The 20802-nt window shown below is 38.9% G+C and overlaps 1 protein-coding gene and 1 pseudogene across 1 annotated transcript in view; both read right to left on the bottom strand.

The window, feature by feature from the left end:
- LOC102472975 (dimethylaniline monooxygenase [N-oxide-forming] 1-like) overlaps positions 1-7657 on the bottom strand; it is a 16094-nt gene extending 8437 nt beyond the window's left edge. The window contains 3 exon segments of the mRNA XM_014583072.2: positions 1126-1325; positions 4106-4245; positions 7471-7657. Coding sequence (XP_014438558.1) covers positions 1126-1325; positions 4106-4245; positions 7471-7657 — 527 coding nt within the window.
- A 12078-nt stretch (positions 7658-19735) lies between these two features.
- LOC102472536 (chromobox protein homolog 3 pseudogene) lies at positions 19736-20286 on the bottom strand (annotated as a pseudogene).
- Between the last annotated feature and the right edge of the window lie 516 nt (positions 20287-20802).

The following is a 20802-nucleotide window of genomic DNA, read 5'->3' as shown; positions in this document are numbered from 1 at the left end:
CCTGTCATTTACTAGAGTTTGGAAGCCTGAGGAGAAGCCAGGACTTCTTTTAGTTTGTTTCTCTTGCTGATGTTCAGCATGTAGCTATCACTGCGTTCTAGAGACAGCTGAAAGTTGAATTACAGGAAGCTCTTCCCCATCCCAACTCCTCCTAGGAAGCATGCGTGTGTTTAAAAGGAAAAATAAAGACAGAATCATTTTTTTGATTAGAAAGAGATTTTTGCTATAGGGCACTGGAGAGAGAAACACAGAGACAGAAAGCAAGAAATCACTCCCCAGGAGGGGATGGCCACATTGCAATCACTTCTTATCCATTCTCCTCTCAGTACTTTGGAAACACACATGCACACACCCAGTATGAGCTTTAAGTCACCAGGTCTGGGACTTGGACTATGGTTGACTACATGGGAGACCAGCAACATGACCATTATGCCCATTTGCTGGTCTCCAGAAATCCTCTTTCTCTTTTTTTTTTCCCTGTATCTCTAGACTCACAGGACACTTCATGAATGAATTTTGTGCAAACTGAGCCAGGTTTGGCTTATAGTGAATGCACGAAAGTAAAATGGAAAGAACAAATGGTCAAATGGTGGGAGGAGGTGGTGAGAGTGGCTTCCTGTCCACACTTTTGCTTTTGTTAGTGGGATAACAGAAGGCTACAATGGAAAGGCCAGACTCGAATCAAGGTCATCTTGATCAGGGCACAAAGGCAGTGCCATTAAAGACATGATGAAAGGCATCGACAGGATTCAGTTTCCCCCTTTCTGTCACTTTCGCCAGCAGGACTGTGGGCAAACCTTTGTCCTAGGATTACCGCTGCTGAGGCCTAAGTAACCTGCCGAGGACAGAGTACTCACTTGCTACTAAATTAGCTTGGCAAGTGACTAAGTTTTCTAAGCCTCAGTTATTTCAGTTAAAGGAAGATTATAATAATAATTACCATAAAGAATTCATTGACAAGGTGAAAACATAATTTCATTTACTGAGCACTTAAGAACAGTTAGCTATGTTCTTAAATACATTTGTTTGAAGCTTTCCTCATATTCAGTCACATTCCTGTAGGTCCCGCTGAAAATGTCCAGCCTCCTTCTTCCTAATAGCCCTGGGCAGGCATGCTATACTTACCTGTCTTCTGGTACTAAGCCGTAATTTGCATGGTTGAACCAGCTATTCATCTTTCTTGCTATCAACCATGACACAAGTGGAGTTGGGAGAGAATTTCTGAACATGTTCTGAAATCTCGTCATGAACACCATGTCCCATGGGTACCCCGAGTCAAAGACACGGCTGATGACCCAGGCCCCTCCAGTGGTGCTGAGGAACACCTGGAAACAAGCACAGAGACACGTGGTTTACACCGTGGGCCATTCGAGGAGAGGCAGGGACTGGACTTTGTGTACTATGATCACAGTCAGCAATAAAGCAGAGCACAGCAGCAACTGGGAGCTGTCCATGAGGGTTCAATAAAAATCATTGGTTTGACTGACAGTAAAATTCTGTAAGACAATTAGTCGTGGTGCTTTTTGTTTGGTTTTTGACAAAGTGGCCGTTTGGGTTTATCAGTCTACTGAGTTTCCTCAGCTAATAGTTGTTTTGGTACTTATCCAAGAGAGTTACCCGTACAACCATTTAAAAGCAAAAGATTGGGGGCCAATAGATGGCATGAGGATTAAAGCACTGAATGAGGTTCAAGTCCTGGATCTAGTGGCTTGAAAATCATGTTGGTTTGGGGTCCAGCAGATGGTTTAGTGGTTATGTCACTGGATTCCCACATGGCTGACCATAGTTCTAGTCTCAGTCACTGTGGTTTGAAAAATCACACCAGGCATGTGCTCATGGGTGCCCAAAATCCCAAGAGAAGAATAGAAGAGAAAGAATTGCAGCATGATTATCCACCTGGGGGGATAATTTCTCACTTTTCCTCTGTTTCTCTATGGCAAGTACACACCCAAAAACAAAACAAACAAACAAACAAACAAAAACTTAAAAAACAAAAGTAAAATATTGAGTTAGCCAATCTGTTACTTTGCTGATGCAAAACAACAGGTTTAAAAGATTATTTTTCCCTACCCAACTTGGGTATAAGAGCCCCAGCTATAGGGTCACAACTTCTGTTATATGCAAGGGATCTCGGAAAGTTCAGGGAAAAGGTATACTCTGAAAAAGCTATGCATGGTTTTCAATCTTTTGAGTGTCAAAATAAACTTTTATTTTAATAATTCCATTTTTGCACAAATGGGACTTTTTGAAATCCCCAGCACACCATCTAGGGCATGATGGCAAAAACAGCAGGCACGTCAGCAGTTCTAACATGAGATCCCCACTCTAAACCTCCCTCTCTGGTCACGATGCAGAATCAGATATGGCATTGTGGTAGATGAGTTACAGTCTAAGCCAAGGGGATTTCTTTGTTTATAGAGAAACAAGAAGATGCCAAAGCATGTTTCCAGACTGAAAAAAAAATCAAATCATCAGAGAAATAGAACTAGTCATGCTACTCATGTGTGGTGGCTGGGCCTTAATTTTTGTTTCAAGACCTCCTTTCTCTTCTTTCTTTCTCTTGTTTCAGGAAAACACCACCAAATTGCTAACTCTCTTCAAACCAATGAATCAATCTATCAATCGATCTATCAGTCATCAAGTTCTTTTTCAAAAGTTTTAGAAGGGAATATCAAAGTCATTCCAGCCCATTTTCTTCACAATTATTCTCACCCTCATCATCATTGGACTTATTACACTTCTTTATTCATCATCCATTTTGCCCAGGACTGCCTGCTCTACAGCAGTGGGGATCTTCTGATGTTGTCCTCTTGCGTGCATAACCTGTGCCTGACACAATGCTCAGGACGGTGGAAGTCAATTGGCCAAATGGCTCTCAGTGAGTTTACAGCATGGTTGGAAAGAACACACACATACACACACACACGTATATACATATACACATATACACACACATATACCTATTAGTTTTCTATAAAAGATAATTAACAATACTAAGAATTGAAACATGCCAACTGAGGAGTGTAAATTACAACATTACATAAATATAAATCCTAAATAGGGATTGATCACTCTGTGTATGGGTGAAATATCTGGGAATGTAAATGTAGATTATAAAAGAAGGGGAAATGGGCTTATAGAAAGGGGGGCGTGCTATGAGCAAAGGAAAAACAAAGACACAGGACCTGGGCAGGGCCAAGGGTAGGCCTGTGTGGTGGCAGTTAAGGATCATGTAAGAGAATAACAAGGATTAGAATGTAAATGGCGACTCAGGCTAGACTATGGAGCATGCCCTGTGCATGCTAATACGTCTGTAGTTAATGTTTTTCAGGACAGCTGTTAGAAGGTTTTCAATACGAGAGTGTCATAAGGGAGTAGGATGTTCTGAGGATTTGTTTGTGGGTGGTTGGGGTCTGGATGGATGTTTGTGAGTAGGGGATGGGCTGTGAGTGGGGAGACAGGGACACAGGACACAGAGTTAGGAGCACCATGGGCACTGAGTCGGGGAGATTTGGGTTTCAGGACTGGCTCTACCACATTCGAGTGGGACAGCTTGGCAGGCTATTTAACCTCTGTGAGTCTCAGTTTCCTCATCCGTGGTCTGGGCTGCTCTAGTACCTGCTTCTGTGGCATACTTCGATGACTAGTTGAAATTATGTGGGACAAAATATAGTTCTTGTGATACAACAAATGTCACCTATTTCTATGATTATTATTATGAAGGTGTTTCAATAACTGGAGAGAGATGGGGTAGACCTGTTGAGGGTGGCAAAATTAACTAGGAGAAGAGGGGCAAAGAAGAGAGCAAGGAAAACTTGCCGTGGTTTTTGGACCTTTGCGACAGAGTACAGAAGAGATGTGTTCCATCGCTCTTATTGGATGGTAGATAAAATGACATTAGTAAGAAGTTCGAAAAGCAGGTTTTGAAGGAAAGATGACAACTGAAATTCAGTAAAATTTATGAATGTTCAATCAAATATGCTTTAAATATCTGTTGTACTAGGTATTTTTATTCCTTTAACATTTATCACATCGTCAAACACATTTTGTTTGAGGCATGCAACTCAAGATAAAGCTCTTTAGTAAGTAACATCTAGAGCAGTACCTTTTTTGCCACATGACTGGCTTCAACAGCAATGACTCTGCCAGAATTTTCCATTCCAATTGCAAGGACTCTCTTGTCCTTAAATATATCTGGATGTTTATACTGTCAACTATGAAAGTACTGGCCGTTAAAAAGAAGAAAAAAGAAGTCAAGTAGAGAATTTACTGGATCCATGAAGGAAGTATAAATTTTTCAGTCAGTTATATCCCTTTGACAGAAGATTTTGTTTGTTTTTACTAGTGCATTCAACTTTGAGGAAATCCAAACTCGGAGTGCATTTATAAGACATTAGATGGTAATTATTTATTTAGTGGGGGATAATTACACTAGACAAGCCTCCAGTTTTACTTAGAAAATAACTAATTGCTAAGTTGAAATACAGTGGCATAAAGACACATTAAGCAAAAGGCAAAGAGTCATTAGCATTTAAAGGTTAATGGGAGTCGATGAGGTAATAATACTCTACTTATTGAGAATTTATTTATGGCCAGCTTTTCACAAACAAGGAGCAAGAACACAGAAGCCAAAGGAAAGTGTCTGGTAAGCATTTCTGGACATTTGCTATGTACCAGCACTATCTAGATGATGTGAGAGTAAGATAAACAAAACATAGACCCTACTCACAAAGATCCATGAGGGCTGAGTGCTCGCTGGTGGCTCACCTGGGTGACTGCCTGTAATAAGGCAGTTTGCTGAGTCAGCCAGATTGGTATGAAGTAAAAGTGTTACTTTAGTGACACCAGGATTGGATCTACAGGGCTAACTACATGGGATATCTCAGCTGATACCAAATCTCATTGAAATATCAAACACAAATGAAGAGTTTTTAAAAATACTCTCAAGGCCATTTTACACAATCAAAAGTGATATGTATGGAATAAAGAACTTTCTTTTTGGGGACCAGCAGTTAGTGTAATGGCTATGTCGCTGGACTCCCATGTAGTCAACCGCAGTTCTAGTCCTGGACCCGGTGGTTTAAATACACACAGGGCATGTGTGCGTGTGTGCCCAAGATCCCGAGGGGAGAATGAAGGAGAAGGGATTGCAATGTGGCCATCCCCCTGGGAGGTGATTTCTCGCTTTTTGTCTCTCTGTCTCTCTCTGTCTTTCTGGTGAGCACACATGCCCTATAGCAAATATCTCTCAAAAAAAAAAAAACTTTCTTTTTTCTAGAGGAAGTGATTAGACATCTATTTTCTCAAAAGCAGCCTTGTAAAGGCTAGGTAGCTGTTTGAGTTCATCTTGAATCATTATAAATCTAACAAGAATCCTATTTAAAGCCTGACCACTATCTGGAGCATGAGGAATCTAGCACAGATATAAGCAAGTTCAACTATTTTTTTAAAGAATTATTTTATTTAACTTATTTATTTATTCATTTACTTTAATTTGACCAGAGAGGAACAGTGTAAGAAAGGAGGGGGTGGTGAAAAAGCAAGCCACCTGGCCTGGGATTTGAACTGTGGTTGGCCATGTTGACATCCAGGGCCCTTAACCACCACGCCACCTGCTGACCCCCCAAGTTCAAATATTAGCACATGTTTTTGAACATCTTCAGTAAATCTGAATTTTTGTAACTGAACCACCACGTTAGGAAGCATGTACAGATTGAGCAAGTCTGTCATGAAGATGGAGGGAAATAGTGGGAGTAAAGTCTAGAACTACAGAATTCCAGAGCTCATAGGCTTCTCAACAACAATGTAGCCAAGGATTTCAAATTGATAGTGGCTAGTAAGATGGACATTAAAAAATCATTAGAAAGACTGCCAAATCTTATAGAGCTTTTCCTGTTTGAATTGTGATGCATGCAGTTGGGTAAGGTGGCCAAGGTCCTCAACTTATAGGTGAAAAAAAATGGACACTTTAGAAAGGTTGAGTGGGAGGCCCAAGATTATAACCAGTTAGTTTATAGCCTAGAGTCCATACTCCGTGGGTTCCAAGCTCATCCTATTCAAGCACCTTGAGTCAGGCACTTTCAGGGTGTGCTCTTGTCCTAATCAGATCTGACTTATGACATCCAGGGGGCAGATCCAGGACCATGGAGATATGTGAGTTAACTTTAAGAAAATGATTAGTATCATCAGGTCATGTATAGACTATAATACCCCTCCTGGGCTCCAAAAAAACTAATCATTCCTTACTTCAGGCTACATGTTTCTCATTTGCCTCTATCGTTCTAGCACCCTGTACAACATACTCTAAGTGCTAGATAAGTGCAGTTTACTCCCATTGCTATGGAACTTTCTCAGTTCTTGGAAGAGCCCTATACCAGGCACTCCTTCCTAAGAGCTTGAGGTGGCTGGCTGCTCAGAACTTTACTTTGCAGGCAAGAACAGACAGACTAGTTTGTTTTGTGGGGTGATAAGAAGTTATTATCAGCTGTTCAAGCAGAGGCTTCTGAGCCTTTTAGGGATGTTGGAGAATAATTTCCTACATTGTGAGGAAGACCGAACTGGTTTTTCTCAATTAAATTATTTTATTCCATGACAGTTTTCAGGATCTGCTTTATCCTAATTCAACTTGACTTGAGAGATCTTTGGGGGCAGATACAGGATCATTGGGGATATGTGGATTTATGGTAGGATGAGTCTTGGGATCATTCCAGGCCATATTTTAGATGATTTGGAGAAGTTTTTCCTAAGTTTTAACTTTTAAAATATATATTTTTTTTTTTTTTTATTCCCAGACTGACCTCTTTGGCCACTAAACTCAACATCAGCAAGGTGCAGCTGCAGCTGAGGCTACAACAGTCTGAGCATTCCACATCTTAGGAGACTTCTGAGTGCTCCCAGTCACTTGTGAAGGGACACTGAGTCTCTGTGACACATAAATATGCTTAGAAAATCTTTCTGCTCTTCTGTACTTATAGGTTATTTCAAGAATATGAAAGCCAAACACTGTCCAGAATGTGTTGGGTAGACCAAATCTCCTGTTACCTCACAACTTTAACTATGTAACAAGCATGCAAATGGCTCCTATGTGACAGCCTAAGGGCAGCTGCAGAAAAATCCATACCTGTAGTCATTCAGTTTCGGCTATAGAGTGTGGACAGTAGGTAATATATTAAGTGGAGACATGTAATGTCTCTCCTTCATAGCCTGGCTTGCTTCACTCAGCAGTAAATCTATATTCACCCACTTTTTGTCAAAAGCTCAGCAGTAAATCTTCTATATTCACCCACTTTTTGTCAAAAGTCAGGCTCTTATTGTTTTTTATGGCTTAGTAGTATTTCATAGAGTATATGTGCCACACGTTTTCAATCCATGCAAGCTAAGTGACAGATGTGATTGAGTTTGAAATTGAAAAGCAATTGAAATTTTAAAAAAACCCTTCTTAAAGATAAAAAAAAGAAAGAGAAAAATCTGTACCTGGAAAGGAATCCAGTGGCAAATGAGGGTTAGTTAGAAACCCAGGGCAGACTATGACAGCATCAAAGATGGCCGATTCTTGCTTCCCTTCATGCCCGGTGACTACCTCCCACTGGCCAGAGACAGCCAAATCTGGGCATTTTACTACCTTGCAGACTTTGGTCTGAAAAAGAATCACAGACATGAACAACGGTTGCCAAGATTTCATTATGGGCTTGCTGGTGGATTGTGCTTGTTGACATTATGCAAGTTTCAGAACAATGAATGTTAATTAATTGATGTTAACAAGTCTAAACAATTAATGAATAACCCTAGGACCACAATCAGGCTGACAGAGTAATCAAGATTTCTTGGGTGGAAGTATTATAAGCTTGTAATTGTAGGTGTGTGTTGTAGGGAAGGGCTATCTAAGAGAAGTGGCTGAATCCAGAGATTTTTAAGTTAGTTGCTCAATTTTCAAGATCATAACCTATATTTCTGATGTCTTTTCGTCGTTCTTTCTGTTATGCAACCTTAGTCTTGATTTTATTATTTCTGTTATGCAACTTATTTCCATAGAACTGTCTGTTTAAGAACAATTCATTTAATAAAGACAAGGATAAGAGACAACTGAAGACATGAGTCCCAAATATCTTAGATTATGGAAGGCCTTATAAAATGTGTTGCTGAAGTTTTCCCAGATCCAGAGAGCTACTAAAAAGTTTTAACCATATGGCTGGAATTTCTCCAGGACAAATTTCAAATAGTCCATTATTTGTTCTCATTGAGTTTCTCATGTTCATGAAGGCTAAGTTCTGATTCAGAAGATATGTTTCTAATAAATTGAATGTAAGTCAATAAATTATTCACTAACCAAGAGTCTTTGTTGCCTTATTTTCTTTTTCTAAGTTTTCAGAGAAGATGATCTTCTCAGATACTTCTTTATGGGCTAACTGATAAATAATATGCAAAATGCTTATCAGACTTCTATATTAGAATTAGCAACTCCGTCATTTCTAAAATCAATTTTCAGTTAACTAAGAACATTCAAAATATTTTTTAGTTGGCAAAGGATATGTGTGCTTGCCAAAAAGACAGAGAAAGAGATATAAAAATAGAGGAAGAAAGCCCAGCAGGTGGCTTGGAGGTTAAGGTGTTGGACTCCAGTATGGCTGAGTGCAGTTCAAGTCCCAGACCTGGTGGCTTAAAAATCATGCTGGGCTCACGTGCATGTGTGCCCAAAACCCCATGAGGAAAATAGAGGTGAAGGAATTATAGCATGGTCATCCCCCCTTGGGGGCTGATTCTCACTTTCCCTCTCTCTGTCTCTCTCTTTCTCTCTCCAGCAAGTGCACAAACTCTATGGGAAAAAAATGAACAAACAAAACAAAAAGGAGGGAGAAAACACCCCAGAGGGATGTGGTCATGCCACAGTCCTTCTCCTTACCATAGTTCTTCTCCATTTCTTCATTCTGTCTTTATTTTAGGCACACCCATGTGCACATACATCTGGTGTGTTTTTCAAGCTGCCAGGACAAGGACTAGCCATGTGGAGTTTGGCTCCCTTAACCACTAGGCTACCACAAAATTAATCTAATTTTAATTATAAAAGTGATAAATGTTCAACATTGAAATTTTGGAATAAATAGAAAAGAATGAGAAACAAAGCCAAACAAAAGTCGAGCATAAACCTCCTCTCAGAGACAACTGTTTTTGTGTACTACCTTAAAACTTTGGTGAATACCTTGCTTTTCTTTTTTTTTTTTTCTTTTGCTATAGGGTGTGTGTGCTCGCCAGACAGACAGACACAAAGAGACAGAAAGTGAGAAATCACCTCCCAGGGAGGATGGCCACACCACAATCCCTTCTCCTTCATTCTCCTCTCGGGATCTTGGGCACGCACACACACGTGCCCAGTGTGAGTTTTAAGCCACCGGGTCTGGGACGCGAACCCAGTCAACTACGTGGGAGTCCAGCGACATAGCCATTACGCTAACTGCTGGTCCCGAATATCTTGCTTTTCATCAATTTATTTTTAATTTGCCAAAGGGTGCACGTGCTATATAAAGAAGGGGAAAGAGAGAATAGAGAGAGAGAGAGAAAGACAAAGAGAAAGCACCCCCTATGAGGGGTGCTTGCACCATAGCCCTATCTCCTCCATTTCTCTCTCCTTTGGGGATTTTTGAGCATGCACGCACAGGTGTCTGGCATGTCTCTCAGGCTACCTAGACTTGAATCACATAGTTGGTCATGTAGGATACAGGAGTCTTAAGCACTGTTCCACTGGCTGGTCCAGCATCTAGGTTTTTCGAAAAAAAATTATTATAATTTCTGGCTTATGTATATTTGGTGTACGACTTTGTGGGATATGATATGGTTTTGTCCAAAACATGCATACAGTATATACTAATCAAATCAGGGATATACACATATTCGTCTTCTTCAACATTGAGCATTACATTACCTTCTACACATTTGATAACAGTTCTACTATTTAGGGAGGAAGTATGTTCTGATTTGTCCATATTTTTCACTCTGTTGTGGTTCATCATTTCATAGCTTCTTCCCCTAATTCAGGTGCATTCTTGTGTACATTAAAATTCTTCTTTTGAAATCCCTGCTCTCATGAAATTCCTGGCATCTGCCATCACTCTCTCTTCCTATGCTTCTGAGTCCTTTAGTTTCCTCTACAGAGTACAGATATTCATTTTATGTTAAGTGGGAACAGATGGCGTGTGCTTTCATAGGCTGCCTGTTACATTTACCATTATGTCATCTACATTCCTTCACTTGTGTCGTATGACAGGATTGTATTGTTTTTAGGCTGTGTATATTCCACAGTGTACATGTGCCACATTTTCTCAGTACGTTCATTGGTTGTTGGCACTTAGATGGCAAAGAGTCAAGGAAATGCTTCAGATTCAGGAACATTGATACATTTCTAAAATGATTTCTGTGGGTTCTCCACTTTCATTGAGAGCACTTTATGTATTTATTTATTTTTAGGTTTTTGTTGTAATGTGCATGTGCTTGCCAGAGAGAGAAAGATTGGCAGAGACAGAGAGGTGGACAGAGACAGAGAGAGATAAAGTGAGACATCACCCCCCAAGGAAGATGACCATGCTATAGTACCTTCTCCATTCTTCTCTTAGGACTTTGGGCATGGATACACAGCCACCTTGTGCGATTTTCACTAGGACTTGAACTGCAGTTGGTCATGTGGGAATCTGGCACCTTAAGTACTACACCATCTGCTGGATCCATGAGAGCACTTTATTTTTACTGTGTCTCTTATACAATAAAGAGGTGAGATGAGGAGGCCTTTATAGGCATGCATGTGGATCTCACTTGGGCATGTTTTAGTCAAATTGTTTTGGTCTCATTAGTGTTGTTCTGCTGTTTAATTTCCTATGAATTACTCACCATCCCTGACTAAGGTAGTGGAGGGAAGCAGGAGAAGAAACACACATAGATTTTCTGTCTTTCTTAGGGAGGGAGGAAAAAAGAGAAGGAGGGGAAGAGGATAGGATATATTCATTTGTCCCTGTTCCTTTTGCTTTCCTCTCCTCTTTATTCTCTGTAATGGGAAGGCAGAGGACCTAGAAAAACAATAACATTCAAAGATTTTTCTAGTTCCAAGTTCCATGTGCAGCCTCCTGGCCCATCAGGGACACTGAGACAAGGCCTTTCATTGGCCCCTACACCAGCTCCAGCTCCAGACCCAGCGAAGCTCTCCCAATCTCAGAGCGCCCTCCCTCCTGCCAGAAAGGGCAGCCCCCAGCTCTCCAGCAAAGCCCAGTTCCACCTGCAGCCCACTGACCCATGAGGCATGACCTTTCACTGGCCCTGGACCCAGCTCCAGCTCCAGCCACAGCCCAGCTCTCTGAACCTCAGAGCCCGCCTCTCCTGCCAGAAAGGTAGGCTGGCTTTTTTCTTCTTTCTTTTGTTAATTTCATACTTCTCCTTACTCCATAGGGCAGCCCCCAGCATTCCAGCAGAGCCCAGTTCCATCTGCATCCCCATGGCAAAATCACTTGCTGCACTAGCACGTGGCACGTGACTTTTTCTTTTTTCTTGTTCATACTCTTTTTTTCTTCACCTTTATATTGTCATCTTCTCTTCATCCTCTACCCACTCAGAGGGACTAGACAGGTCTAGAATCATACTTTTCAAACACCCTTGTATGATGAGTCTTCCTGAGATCCACTCTTTTACTGGTCTACCAGCAAAAAAGGAGAAACTGCTCTTCAGTCAACTGAATAGAATACTCCTCCTGTGGGGACAACATTACAAAACACAGCACAAAAGAGACTTTGGCACACATCAATCCACAGCAAAAGGAAAACAAACTTGTTCTTTGTGGCGGAAACATTCTCCAAAAAGGTATTCAAAAGTGAATATATCACCCGATGGCTAAAAGTAGGAAAAGAGCCTCAGGTTTGAAGAAATCAGGAAATATGTCTCCATTAAAAGAACACAATAACTCTCCTCCAGCTCCTTAAAAAACAGAAGAAGTAACCAAAATTTTAGAGAAAGAATTAAGAACATTCAAAGTGACAAAGTTCTATGAGTTGGAACAGAAAAGAGACAATGAACTCCAGGAGATGAGGAAGTCCTTCCACGATTTGGAAGAAGAAATGGACAGTATAAGAAAGAATCAGATGGGACTATTAAAGACGAAGTCTGGGGACCAGCAGATATTGCAATGGCTACATTGCTGGACTCTCATGTAGTCGATCACAGTTAGAGTCCTAAACGCATTGGCTTAAACTGGGGTTCATGTGTACTCAAGATCCTTAGAGGAGAATGGAGGAGAAGGAATTGCAGTCTGACCATCCCTACTGGAGGGTGAGGGGGGTGATTTCTCACTTTCTGTCTCTTTGTCTCTCTCTGTCTTTCTGGCAAGCACAGGTGTACTAACGCAAAATAAACAAACAAAAAAAGATGAAGTCTGTAATACAAGAAATCAAAAACTCTCTCAAAAGTATTAAAAGTCGATGAGACCATGCTGAAGATCAAATCTCTAAGATAAAAGGTAAAACGTCTTAGGAAAAAAAACACCAAAAAGATAGAGAAAATAACAAAAAAAAAGAGGATAATATAAGAGAAATACTAGATTCCATTAAACATCCAAACATCCAAATAATTTGTATCTGAGAAGGTGAAGAAATTAATTAGGTCATGGAAAATCTATTCCATGAAATCCTGGAAGAAAACTTCCCAAGTTAAGAGAAATACTCAACCATTCAGATCCAACAAATGCAAAGGACCCAAAATAGGTCAACCCAAGAACATCCTCCCTAAAACACATCCTAGCCAGACTGGCCAAAACCAGAGATAAAGACAAGATACTAAAATTGGCAAGAGAGAAACAATAAGCAACTTAAAAAGGTCATTCCATCAGGCTAACACGGGAACTTAAATGGAAACAATGCAAGCAAAGAAAGAATGGGAAGACATATTGAAATGTTAAGAGAGAAACAATTAAAACCAAGATTATTATTTCCATCAAGATTATCCTTCATATAGTACAAAAGATTAAAATCTTCTCAGACAAACAAAACCTGAAAGAATTTGCCAACACTAGACCAGCTCTTCAAGAAACTGTATAGAGGGAACCAGCAGTTATCATAATGACTATGTCGCTGGATTCCCACGTAGTCGACCACGGTTCGCATCCTGGACCCGGTGGCTTAAAAATCATGCCAGGCGTGTGTGTGTGTGTGCCCAAGATCCCAAGAGGAGAATGGAGGAGAAGGGATTGTGGCGTGGCCATCCCCCCTGGGGGGTGATTTCTCACTTTCTGTCTCTATGTCTCTTTCTGTCTGGCGAGCGCACGTGCCCTATAGTGAAAATCTCTCAAAAAAAAAAAAAAAAGAAAGAAAGAAAAAAGAAAAAAAAGAAACTGTAAAGACAGTCCTGTTTCAGGAAAATTAAAAAATGAACAGACAAAAATAAGGGAATAAAAGACAACCGAGACAATGGCCAACTTAAAGGTAGAGACAAGTCCAAAAATATCAATAATAACATTGAATGTTAATGGATTAAATTCTCCAATCAAGAGACACAGACTGGCTGAATGGATAAGAAAACAGAAACTCACAATCTGTTTCCTACAAGATGCATCACATGGATAAATATATACCTAGACTAAAAGTGAAGGGCTGGCAAAAGGTATTGCATGCTAATGGGAACCCAAAAGAAGCTGGAGATACAAGACTAATTTCTGACAAAATAGGTGTTAAAACCAAAACTGTTTGTAGAGACAAAGGGCATTATAATGTAGTAAAAGGGCTAATCCATCAAGAAGATATAATGCTTATAAATATCTTTGTACTTAACTCAGGAGTACCCAAATACATGAAGGGAAGACTGCTAGATCTAAAAAGACAGATAGACAGGACCAGTAGTTAGCATAATGGCTATGTCACTGGACTCCCACGTAGTTGACCGCGATTCGAGCCCCGGACCCGCTGGCTTAAACTCACGCCGGGCACGTGTGCGTGCGTGCCCAAGATCCCGAGAGGAGAATGGAGAAGAAGGGATTGCGGCGTGGCCATCCCCCCGGGGGGGGATTTCTCGCTTTCTGTCTCTCTGTCTCTCTGTCTGTCTGGTGAGCGCAAGTGCCCTATAGCAAAAACCTTTCCCAAAAAAATTAAAAATAAAAAATAATAAAAAGAGAGATAGACTGCAACACACTAATTGTTGGAGACTTCAAACAATTCTGATCTCCCCTGGACAGATCATCTAGAAAAAAAGTAAGTAAAAAGATGAAGGATCTAAACAATACCATAAATCAAATGGACTTAACAGACATCTATACAACATTCCACCCAAAACCCATTAGATACTTTTTTTATCACCCTCACATGGAACCTTTTTGAAGATTGATCACATGATAGGGAACAATAGAAACTATATCCAGCATCTTCTCAGACCATGATGGAATTAAACTTGAGTTTAATTTCAAGAGAAATGCTCAAAAATACTCAAATACATGGAAACTAAATAATCTACTCCTGAATGGTTCCACAACTACTGAAGAAATAAAAACTGAAATCAAAAGATTCATGGCAGTCAATGACAATGAGGACACGAGTTTCCATAATCTTTAGGACACTGCAAAAGCAGTCATAATAGGGAAGTTCATAGCAATTAGTGCACACAAGAAGATGAAAATAAGGCAAATGGGTTACCTAACATCATGCCTCAGAGAATTGGAAATGCAACAGCAAAAAATCCAAATAACTCCAGGAGAAAAGAAATAATAAAGATATGAGCAGAAATAAATAAAATAGAAAATAAACAAACTATACAGAACCTAAATGAAAGTAAAAACTGGCTCTTTGAAAAGATTTTTAAAAAGTAAAAAAAAAAACAATACACCACTAGCAATATTTATTAAGAAGAAGCAAAGAAGGAACCAGGTAAATCAAACTTACAATGAAGTTGCCAATATAACAGACATAATAGAAATTCAAAACATCTTTAAAGGATACTATGAACAATTATATACAAAAAAAAAAAAGAAGAAGAAAATCTGGATGAGATGGACAAATTCCAGGACACATATAATCTACCAAGATTGAGTCGGGAGGATATAGAACATCTGAATAGGTCCATATAAGCTGGGAGATTAAATCAGTAATAAATAACCTCACAACAAAGAAAAAACTTGGTCCTGATGGCTTCACCTCTGAATTCTACAAAACTTTTAAAGAAGAGTTAACCCCCATTCTGTTCAAGTTATTTCTAAAGATCCAAAAGGAAGAAACTCTCCCAAATTTATTCTGTGAAGTCTCCCTCACCCTTATCCTTAAAATAGTTAAGGACAGGACAAGGAAGGAAAACTATAGAACAATAGCTCTGATGAATACAGATACAAAAATTATCAACAGGATATCATATCCAACAACATATAATAAAGATTATAAATCATGATCAGGTAGGCTTTATTCCAGGAATAAAAGGTTGGTTCAACATACACAAAACCATAAATGTAATACACCATATTAGTAGAGATAAAGATAAAAAAAAAACATATGATCATATCAATTGATGCAGAAAAAGCATTTGATAAGATACAGCGTCCCTTCATGATCAAGACCCACAGCAAAATCAGCATAGAAGGGTCATTTCTCAACACAATAAAAACTATCTATGAAAAAACAATGGCTAACATCATCCTAACAAACTGGTACAAGACAAGGATGCCCGCTTTCTCCACTCCATTTCAGTATAGTAATGTAAGTCTTCACCAATACAATGAGAAGAGAGAATAAAAGCCATTAAAATAGGAAATGAGGAGGTAAAACTATCTCTATTTGCAGATGACATGATTGTATGCATATAAGACCCAATGGTATCCATGAAAAAGTTCCTGGAAGTAATACAGGAATACAGTACAGTTGCCTAATACAAAATCAAGCTACAGAAATCTATAGCACTTGTATATACGAACAGCAGCCAGACTGAGACAGAATAAAGTAATTCTATTTACCATAGCCACAAAAAGTATAAGATACCTAGGAATAAATCTAACCAAAGAAGTTAAAGACTTCTACAAGGAAAACTATGAGGAGCTAAAATATGAAATTGAAAATGACACAAAAAAGTGGAAGGACATCCCATGTTCCTGGATTGGAAGAATTCATATAATCAAAATGGAAATTCTACCCAAGTTAATCTACATATTTAATGCAATCCCAAATTGTCAGAGACATTCTTCAAAGATCTAGAAAAGACAATCATACAATTTGTCTGTAATCATAAGAGACCTCGTATTGCCAAAGTAACCCTGCACAAGAAGACTGGAGAGTGTGGCATCTCACTCCCTAATCCAAATATATACTACAAAGCTGTGATAATCAAAACAGTATGGTATTGGGACCAGCAGTTAGCGTAATGGCTATGTCACTGGACTCCCATGTAGTCGACTGCGGTTCGCGTCCCGGACCCGGTGGCTTAAAACTCACGCTGGGCACATGTGCGGGCATGCCCAAGATCCCAAGAGGAGAATGGAGAAGGGATTGCAATGTGGCCATCCCCCCTGGGGGGGTTATTTCTTGCTTTCTGTCTCTCTGTCTCTCTCTGTCTGTCTGGCAAGCACATGCGCCCTATAGCAAAAACCTCTAAAAAAAAAAACAGCATGGTATTTGCACAGAAAAAGACAGGTGGACCAACAGAACATAACAGAATTCCTAGAAATAAACTCCCAGACATGCAGCCAATTGATTTTTGACAAAGGGTACCAGTCAATCCGGTGGGAAAAAGAAAACCTCTTTAGCAAATGGTGCTGGAAAATTTGGATATCCACGTACAGAAAGATGAATCTGAACCCCTACCTCTCACCATTGACAAAAATCAACTCAAGGTGGGTCAAAGATCTAAACCTAAGACTTCAAACTATAAAACTGCTGCTGGAAAACTGGGGAAACTCTGGGATAGGCAGAGATTTATTAAGCAAGACCCCCAAAGCACAGGGAATAATACCCAAAACAGACAAGTGGAATTACAGCATATTAATAAGTTTCTACATGGCAAAACACATAGTAATTAGTGTGAATCGACAGCCTTCAGCACGGGAAAATATTTTTCTAAACTATGCATCAGATGAGTGACTGATAACCAGAATACACATGAAACTCAAGCAGTTGTCCCTAAAGAAGATGATGAATCCTATTAAAAAATGGGAGAATGAAAAAAACACTCTCTGAGGAAGACATATGAGTAGCCAAAAGGCATATGAAAAAATGCTCAACATCCCTCATCACGAGGGAGATGCAGATCGAAACCACAGTGAGATACCACCCAACCCCAGTCACCCCAACCAGAATGGCTAAGATTTAAAAAAAAAAAAAAATGATAAGTGCTGGTGGGAGTGTGGTGAAAGGAGAACTCTCCTACACTGCTGGTGGGGATATAAATTGGTCCATTGTGGAGAACAATTTGGTGATCCTCAAAGATCTACAAATAGAACTTTCATATGATCCAGAAACCCCACTCCTGGGTATCTACCCAAAGGACAGAATTCTTCATTGGAAAAGTGCTTGCACATTGAGGTTTATTGCGGGATTATTCACAATTGCTAAGACATGGAACCCACCCATTACCACGAAAAGATGAATGGATTGAAAAGTATGCACCTATATTCTATGGAATACCACTTAGCCATAAAAAATTAAATTAAATTGAAAAAAAAACACAAGACTCTGGCTTTTGACAGAAAGGTGATGAATATGAAAGATTTACTACTGAGTAAAGCAAGCCAGGCTATGAAGGAGAGACGTTATATGTCTCCACTTTATATATATATAAATCTGCATAAAAGGGTCATTTCTTCAAATCAATAAAAGCTATCTATGAAAAAACCATAGCTAACATCATCCTAAATGGAGAGAAGCTGAAAACTTTTCCACTAAAAACTGGTACAAGACAAGGAGACCCACTTTCTCCACTCCTTTCCAATACAGTACTACAAGTCTTCACCAAAACAATCAGAAAAGAGAATAAAATAAAAAAGCATTCAAGTAAAAAAAGAAGTGAAACTATCTCTATTTGCAGATGACATGATAGTATACATAGAAGACCCAATGTTATCCATGGAAAAATTCTTGGACGTAATACATATATTATATATTTATATATTATATATAATATATATCACTTATAGTTTTTCTTAGCTAAACACTGGGATTTGTCCATTTCTGTCATCTGGCAGGGGAGCTTGCTAGTAACCATACAATTTCTCCTTTCAGGAATTCTGCAAATAAACTATTGAATTTATATGACTACAGATAGATTAAAAAAAAATTCTTCTTTTTCTTCCAAAAAGGTAAGAACTGAGGTGCGTGTCTCCTCACTAGTAGGGATCTTGATCATGACCATACGCATCACATACTGGGTAAAAGGAAGGAAAATAGGCAGGATTTCACAGTTTCTTCTTATAGAAGAAGATGACTGGAGGAGATTTGTCTCTGTCAATATTTGATAGTTCCCAATCTTTGTTTCCATGAGCTGGCAGATTGATATTGGAACCACCTGCTTTGGTTTGTCCCCATAGAAAGTCATATTAAGTCTTGGTTCTAGGGCAGCGATGTTGGAAGGTAGAAACTTGAAAAGGTAAGGTTTACTGAGAATGAGTTAGATCTCAAAGGAGTGAGTGAGTTCCTGCCAGAGCAGGTCCTTGTAATGATTACATGAGACTTCTTCTTGTTTTTAGTCTCTTTGCACTGCCCACTCACTCTTTTTTTTTTTAAAGGAATATAAAACTATTTATTGACCACTGTTCACCAGTATTTACAATAAAGTAAACAATATACAGTTGAGTAACATTCTGATTACTACAGGGTTATTGGTTTTCCTTGCTTCTGCTGAATCAGTAACCCAAATACTGCAAAGATTGAGGCCTACATGTAAGGAATGAATTGGGGTTAAGAAAAGAAACATGCGCAATAGTTTAGATCATAAATCTGTTCACTCACTTACGCCAACAAGTCCTAAACGGCTAACATCTTTAACCATCTGATGAAGTTTCCATGAGCCAAATCTTAGACATTTCATGAATAATGACCTTTCAGTCAATAGAGCATAAGGATTTCAACTTTTTGTAAAGGAAGTTTACTAGAGGATTAAAATGCTCACTTACAGTCTTTCTTAGCTAAACTCGGGGATTTGTCCATTTTTGTCATCTGGCAGGGGTGCTTGCTAGTAACCATACAATTTCTCCTTTCAGGAGTTCTGCAAATAAACTATTGAATTTATATGACTACAGGTAGATAAAAAAAATTCTGATATGATTGCTTTTAAGTTATCCTACTTAGATCGCCCAATTACTAAAACATTAATTTGAAAGATTATGGCTTCAAAAAAACTTTCAATTTAATTTGAAGGAACTTATTTCTTATTCTGAGGTTGCTCAGCATGACAGTATATCAAACATAACAGGATCTCAAACATATAAGCTTATACACAGTTTTTGTTTTGGTGAAGGTTTCAAAAACAGAAAGCCATTTACTATTATCTTATGTATACAAACACACAAAGACGGAAAACAAAAACCCCATACTGGTACTGAAGCATGTGAGTTAAACACAAGTTCATGACAACGAAACATTTCCCCAACATTTAGAAAACCTGTTCCCAAATGCAAAGGACAAAATACCATGGTATGAATTTTTTTTTTCCAATAAGGAAGCAACTACAGAGAAACTTTCATTTGTTCAAAGTAACCAGTGCTATTGGGATGCAATCCGCCCCCAATTCCCCAATACTACTTTACATATCAACATATAAACATATCTCTCTCTTCATAAAAAGCAATTACAATTTGAGGACACTTCATATTTGCTTCTTTTGCCAGTACCAAGTCTGCCTCATCTGAGTCCTTCCATTTCATGAGAAACATCAACTCTCCACTGCTGTCTGTGGCACCAATTATTCGTTCAGGATCAAGACCTCTGGCAAAGCCTCTTGGTTTATCAGCAGCATCTCTCTTCTTCTTTGACTTGCTATCATCAGATTCACTGTCAGATAAAGATTTTCTCTTTGTACCATCTTTCTCTTTACCAGCTTTTTGAGAATTGAGAAATGCTCCAATGAACTCTGGACAATCTAAATTTTCTTCTGGTTCCCAAGTATTGTCAGCATCTGTAAATCCCTTCCACTTCAGGAAATTTTCCACCTTCCCATTCACTACACGTCGGTCCAGTACTTTTTCCACCACAAATTCTTCAGGCTCTGCCTCTTCAACTTTTTTACTCTTTCCATTCTGTTTCTTACCCATTTTTTGCAATGTAGTTTTATTGGAGGCCATTTTTTATTGCAGACTTGAAGAGTTCATCGCTCCTAGCTGCTCCAGTCGCGGGTCTGCAGTGTCTCTGGCCCTATGCGCCTCAAGCTCCAGCCATATCCCACGATAACTCATTATCTATCTCTCTGTCTCTCTGTGTCTTTCTGGCGAGCGCACATGCCCTACAGCAAAAAAAAAAAGGGGGGGGTAACTTTCTAGTATTGTCAACTGGTGACAAACATACACATGTACACAATATTCACTTTGTAATCTAAGTAATATGAGATTGAATGTATAAAAGAAATTGAAATAAAAAGAAATAAAGGATCTAAATGATACCATAAATCAATGAAATAAAAAGAAATTTAAAAAAAAAGAAATTTAAAAAAAAAGAAATTAAAAAAAAAGAAATTGAAATAAAAAGAAATTGAAAAAAAAAAGAAATTTTTAAAAAAATAAATTAAAAAAAAAGAAATTAAAAAAAAAAAGAAATAAAGGATCTAAATGATACCATAAATCAAATGTACTTAACAGACATCTATAGAACCTTTCATTCAAAA

The sequence above is a fragment of the Tupaia chinensis genome, unplaced genomic scaffold, assembly GCF_000334495.1.
Source record: "Tupaia chinensis unplaced genomic scaffold, TupChi_1.0 Scaffold144019_1, whole genome shotgun sequence".
NCBI lineage: Eukaryota > Metazoa > Chordata > Mammalia > Scandentia > Tupaiidae > Tupaia > Tupaia belangeri.
This window is presented reverse-complemented; position numbering and strand designations above follow the sequence as displayed.